The sequence below is a fragment of the Leptonychotes weddellii genome, chromosome 5 (genome assembly GCF_054177405.1).
Source record: "Leptonychotes weddellii isolate Sample4059 chromosome 5, ASM5417740v2, whole genome shotgun sequence".
Classification (NCBI taxonomy): Eukaryota; Metazoa; Chordata; class Mammalia; order Carnivora; family Phocidae; genus Leptonychotes; species Leptonychotes weddellii.
Genome location: NC_138373.1, coordinates 78,289,177 through 78,295,837, shown reverse-complemented (window position 1 = coordinate 78,295,837; position 6,661 = coordinate 78,289,177). Strand labels below are relative to the sequence as shown.

Here is a 6,661-nt window from a genome sequence, read left to right as displayed (position 1 = left end):
GATAATATTTTATTTAGGATTTATGAATCTATGTTCAAGAACGAAGTGACCTTACAATTGTCTTTTCTTTTTTCTCTTATTACTCTTGTAATACTTCTTATTAGAGTCAGCATAATGCCCCACAAAAGGAATCGGATGACTATCCTTCCTCTATTTTCTAGAACAACTTGTTTAATATTTATAGAAATCTCCTTTAAAACCAATTGGAAGCAGTTGCTTTTTATGATCAGAAGAGATCTACAATTAACATCTAAGTTACTTACTAGTTACTGACCGAGTTAAGTGTTCTAGTTCTCACTGCACCCATCCATGCATTTTTTAATCCGAGAATTTATCAGGGTTTGAAATTTGTTGGTATACAGTTCATAATATTATTTTATTTTCATTTCATCAGAATATGTAGTTATTTCTTCTTTTATGCAAAATTGTGTTTGATTGCTCCTTCTCTTTTAATTTACAAGTCAGTATTGCCAGATTTTTATCTCTATTCCCACCTCTTTTTAAAAATCCTTTCAAGCCCCATGCTTTGGTTCTCTTAAACTTGGGTAATTGTTTCTTCTATGATTTTCTCTTTTACTTCTTTCCTCATATCTTTTTGGATTTATTCTATGCTCCTCTTCTAATTTGAGTTGAATACTTAAGTCACTTCTCTTCTTTCTTACGATGTCATCTTCAGGAGTAAGACAACTACATTAGCTCACTCAAATCTGCCTCTTGTCTCTCCCCTCCCCCCCATATATTGGTATCATCTAGAATTGTAATTCTTGATTGCTTTCTATGTGGTTTGATTGCTTTGTTTTACTCCATTGGGATCTCAAATCCAGTTTTGCTGGTGAGAAGTCTAATGTCAATCTGAGCCACGTTCTTCTGTAGGTGATGTGCTTTTTTTCATAGATCCTATAAAATTTTTCTTTATCATTGATATCCCTAAATTTTGCTGTGATTGTTTTATATATGGGACTTTTTTCCTTGTGTGTCCTTTTGATCTGAACTGTTTTAAGGCCTTTCATCCTGGGAAATTCTCAGTTATTATAGCTTCAAATATTTTCAGCCCCTGTGTATTTTATTCTCTTTGAGGCTCATTTTATAAGAGATAATAACATGTCTATTTCTATTATCCATCTCTCTTATATTTTACTTTTACATTTTTCTTCTTCTTATCATATACTGATGCCTTCTGGAAGAGTTCCTCAACCTGACCTTCACTGGCTCGGTCAATCATTTATTGAGCTCGGTATTTCAACTGTTCTAGTTTTCATACAGAGCAGGACCAGTTAGTATTTATTTTAACCTCTGGTTTCCATTTCATGTGGTGAAAGGCACACTCAGACCACCCAAAGTTCTTGCATCTGCTGACTTCTACTCACCCCAGTAGAGTTTGGGGACCACTCTGATATTAACCTACCAGCCTACAGCTGGTACTGCACAGTTGTCATTTTTCTACGTTGAAGAGGGAACATGAGCAGGAGAACTCTCCTTTGTTGCATCTTCCTCCATGTGGCCCAGCCCTCTTCCACTTTCCTCACACCCCCCAAACATGTGACCCAACAGCCTTCTACCACCATGAGGGTTTCTTATAGCTTTACATGCTCATTTTTCACATGGATGGCTATCCACCTCCCCTGTTGTCAAATATATTTCCAAGTTTGAGTTCTTGAAGGAAATGAACAGCTCCTGCTTGTATGTCATCTTGTCAAGAACAATCATTACCAGTGATTTCCTGAAACTGGATTTTAGGGGTATCAAGGTAGCATGCATTTTGTGGGAATCACTTTCTCAGTCTAGGATGTAGAGGTCTTATTTTAGACACCAGGAAGCTGGCCTCATAGGAGAATAAAATGAGCGAAGAGACATGGAGATTCTCCCATGCTATACCCTGAAAGTCTGTGGCTCCCCCATGAGAACCTGGACTTCCAGGAGCTCAGAGAGCTGGCACATTCTTGCATGTCCATCCTCTCCTGCCCAGGATGCACATTTCCTTATGTGATACAAACAGACATACTTCTGGGACTACTTTGTAATTTAAGGATCAAATAAAATCATGCACTGATTTACATTTTTACCTTCTTTTTTTGCTCATTCTCTCAGAATCAACTTACCGACACCAAGCAACCATTGATGATGAAGTTGTCACCATGGAGATACTAGATACTGCTGGTCAGGTGAATAAGGGTTTCAGCTAAAATGTTTTCTGGATCAAATAAATATGAGATGAGTACATGCATACTATGAAAAAAATTAAGACATTTTCCTCCAATTAACTAATAATGTCTAAAGACTTTTTTCTTTAATTATCTAGTTATTTACATACTAACATTTGAAACAGCTTATGGATGCATCCTTATATAAATTACCCAGTACTGGGGCGCCTGAGTGGCTCAGTTGCTGGGTGTCTGCCTTCGGCCCAGGTCATGGTCCCGGGGTCCTGGGATCGAGCCCCGCATCGGGCTCCCTGCTCCGCGGGAAGCCTGCTTCTCCCTCTCCCACTCCCCCCACTTGTGTTCCCTCTCTCGCTGTGTCTCTCTCTGTCAAATGGATAAAATCTTTAAAAAGGAAAAAAAAAAATTACCCAGTACTTCGGTGGGGTTGGGGGAGGATTGATGATACTGTAATATTGACATGACATCATCTAGAATAGAATTACCCACATATATTTTGGGGGGATGGCAAAATATTAAGAGGTTCATGGTTAAGTATTTTGAAATGCTCTGATCGAGTTAAACAGGTATTTTTACTGGGGAGGTCCTCAGAGCCTTATATGCTTATGTATAAGATGAATCCTTAAGAGTTTCATATATAGTATATTCTAAACTTACATCACCTCAGAATTGCTTTTCAGAATGCTTTATTTCAGGAATCTCTCTAATATTCCTTCCAGACCTCAACACATCCTTTTGAAAATTTGAGCCACATAATTGTACAACAAACAATCCATTAAAAAGGAAGCTAATATAAATTTGCCCTATGTCAGTCAGTTCTGAGATTACAGATAGGTTTGCAGAAAGGCTTAGTTCTCAAGAATAAAATGACACTAGGAATGAAAATTAGGAAGCTGAAGGGTTGCATGGTGCTCTGTCAGTGACCTATGATCCAAAGAAGACTTGAATTTAAGTATTTAATCCAAGAAATGTTCTTGCAGCTAGCTAGACACTTATTTCTCATCATCACCTCCTTCTTATATATGCTTTCCCGGCCACACAGCCCTGATTCTAGAGAGAGGTGGCAGGGACTTACATGCAAAGGTTATTTGAGCCCATGGGAGCAATGCATTTTCAAATCTCGCATGCTACTTTCCTAGGAAGGAATGATCACCCCCTTTGAAAATCACTTCAAATGAGTTTCTATCATTATTGCAACTGTATAATATTTTGGAGGTGTTAAGATAGAAAAAAAAAGCCAAAAGCTCCTGACTTTGAGTTTGACTCTCTCTACAATTTTTCACTGTTTTTGTGTCCCTGGTGCCCAATTGTCTAGAATCTGAAGGCAAAAGAGATTAAAGCAAAAAATGAAATCAAAACCATTCACTAAGCTGTGCCCCTAAATCTGATCTCTAAAGAGTGGCATAAGGCCTACTTGTCTGTTACCTATTTGCCAATTCTTTGATTGTGATGAAAGCCTGGGAGGCAGTGTGCTCCACTAAGATAATTTCTTTATAGTTCTTGTAATTACGGATTTAATGATATGGCAAGAAGAAAATTAGAAGCAGAAAGTTAAAGGTCTATGCAGTTAGAACATTTTTAGTTCCCCGACATATCCTGCTATGAGTAAGTAATGCTCCTATTCCAAACTGATTGAGAAAGGAAGCCTGTGTAGGCAGACTATCAAGAAATTTTAATGACAACGAATATAAAGAATAGTAATTAAGGACTCACTACTGGCATGAGCAACATCTGATAACTTCCAGTTCCCCAACTGCCATTGTTTCCTTGTCAACAGGAAGATACCATTCAGAGGGAAGGACACATGCGATGGGGGGAAGGCTTTGTGCTGGTCTATGACATTACTGACCGAGGAAGTTTTGAAGAAGTGCTGCCACTTAAGAACATCCTGGATGAGATCAAAAAGCCCAAGAATGTGACTCTCATCTTGGTTGGAAACAAAGCTGACTTGGACCACTCCAGACAGGTTAGTACGGAAGAAGGGGAGAAGCTGGCTACTGAATTGGCATGTGCTTTTTATGAGTGTTCTGCCTGCACTGGAGAAGGGAACATCACTGAGATATTCTATGAGCTGTGTCGAGAGGTGCGTCGCAGGAGGATGGTCCAGGGCAAGACGAGGCGACGCAGCTCCACCACGCACGTCAAACAAGCCATTAACAAGATGCTTACCAAAATCAGTAGTTAGGTGGCTCTGTTCTTGCAAAAGCCCTACTGAGGTGGGTCGGGTAATTGGAAACACTTTCTCGCCCTTTACTCCCGTTGGCCCCCCCAAAATAAAATACTCCATTCCTTGTTCTGACTCTGGGAAATGTCTGGGCTTCCGATTGTTCCCAGGTCTCCCATATGTTGAGAAGTTATAGAGTGTTTTATGCAATTTTAGTGCTGACAATTTCTCCCTTTCCTGCTTGAATAAGATGCACTCTATTGCAGTTTGAACCTATAATCACCAGAGATTCTGAAATGGCTGGGTTCGTATTAAGCTATTCTTAGGCATCCTCACCTTGCTTCAAGACTTTTCTAAGGCATCTTGAAATTTCATTCCTTGTCAAAGACTTCAAATGATCATCTTAAAAGTGGAAGGTAATAGAAAATACAGTAAAAACCCAGGAAAAGCCGCTGAGATACTGGAGCAGGGAGTAGAGCCCTAGTTCCTCTTTGAATTGAGGATTTTCATAATTATCTCAAATTGTCTAGCTTTTCTTTAACCCTTATTTTGTTCTTGAATTCAAACACATTGTCACAAAGTTTTCCACTGTAGTAGAGTTCCCTTTCAATTCGAGTGGGTTCTCTCAATGAGCTCTTGATCCTTGTACTCTGATTCTTCTTCTGTGGCTTCAATAAAGTTTCACTATAAGAGAGGCAGAAGGATCCTTCAATTCAGATCCTGCTGGGCCATTTCTCACCAAGCCCAGGGTCATGTAAAGACATTAGGAGTCTTTTCACCAAATCCTGACTTCACTGAATGCTAACAGAGAATTTAGAATCGGAGATGTCTGATTCATTTCTCTCTCTCTCTGCTTATCATCTTAGCAGAAAGACAACAGTCCAAAAAAACAGGAAAATTAAGAATGAAGCTGAGCTACCCTTCCATTGGGGAGCCAAGGCTCTAATGCCAGGCACAGTAAGAAAAAGTAGCCTCTGATTCATTAAATTGGCTAAATGACTTCTATTTTGGATAAATTAATTCACTTAGAATTCAGAAAAGAATGTGTGATTGAAGTTCACTATCCCTGAATAAATGTGTATAAAACAGATTCCTATATTGTGAAAGTACAGTCTGTAACTGATAAAACTTTATGATTTTTTTTCCCTCTTATGCCCCCATATATCAAGATTTGGGCACTTTATTTTAGAAGAAAATATATATCTTTTACATATGTGTGTATTTATAAATGCATAGATATATGTGTAAAAATTTGTAAGAGCTGGAAGCTTTAATTCACCAATGCATTTGGATAAATTGATGTAATTATTTTATGTGATATAATAAAAAGCATAATTTTCACATTCTGTCACATTCGAGCAGTCTTTCTTGTGATAGCGTGAAAAGGTTGTAACTTTAGGAGAAACTTGAGTAGACAGTCAAGTTGTAGAGTTGACAAAGCAGTGAATGCGATATAAAAAATAAGCTCCTGTTCATATAATAGCTATTTTTGTAAAATGCTTAGGTGTTATTTTAGGCACTTTATGTATTATCTCATTGAATCCTCAAATACCCTACACAAGTGATATTGCTATGATCACAACTGCAAGGATGAAGATATTGAGCTACAAGGAAAAGTGACTGCACAGCTATTTAGTGGTTAGAGCCAGGATTTGAACCCAGAGAGGCAGTGAGACTGTAGAGCCCATACTATTATCCAATGCAGTATATTAGTAGACTGACATAAAGCCCTTGTTCTGGAGCTGTGGGGATGAAGACACAGGAAGGAGAAAATTTAGGAAAGATTTGCTTCAATTATGCTTTCATTCATTCATTAGGAAATATTTGTATATAAGTTGGGCATATAAATTAACACAATTTAGTACATTCGATAGTGTCTTAGCTGAACATTGAAGAATACATACAAGTAACCCAGGAAAGAAAGATGGTGAAAATATTATAGCCAAAAGGAATAGCATGGAACCAAAATACGGAGACATGAAAGGTGATCGTGAGTGTAGTAATTAAAAGCAGTTGAGAGAGACATTTATATCATTCTTCAGGACAAAAACAAAACAAAACAAAACAAAAACAAAAACAAAAAACCAGAAGATAGAGCAGAGGAAAGGAATTAAAAGAAAGAGAAAAATAAGGCACTTGGAAGTAAGAAAAATGTCAAAAATTCATAAAACTGCCAATTTAGGTAACTACATATTAAAGGACCAAGAAGATAATCTGGCTATGATTCATTTTCAGTAATGTCCATCTAGATATGGTATGGAAGGGGAAAGGGAAGTAAAAATATTTTTTAAATGTTGCCACCTTCCAGAATCACAGCCTCTTTCACTGTCTGATACCT

General features: G+C 37.8%; 1 protein-coding gene across 1 annotated transcript in view; it reads left to right on the top strand.

Moving 5' to 3' along the window:
• The window catches only part of RERG (RAS like estrogen regulated growth inhibitor), a 91,959-nt gene extending 86,290 nt beyond the window's left edge, over positions 1–5,669 (top strand). Inside the window, exons 3-4 of the mRNA XM_081821283.1 lie at positions 2,089–2,162; positions 3,937–5,669. Coding sequence (XP_081677409.1) covers positions 2,089–2,162; positions 3,937–4,344 — 482 coding nt within the window. The 3' untranslated portion in view covers positions 4,345–5,669. The remainder of the gene's footprint in view (positions 1–2,088; positions 2,163–3,936) is intronic.
• Positions 5,670–6,661: the final 992 nt, after the last annotated feature.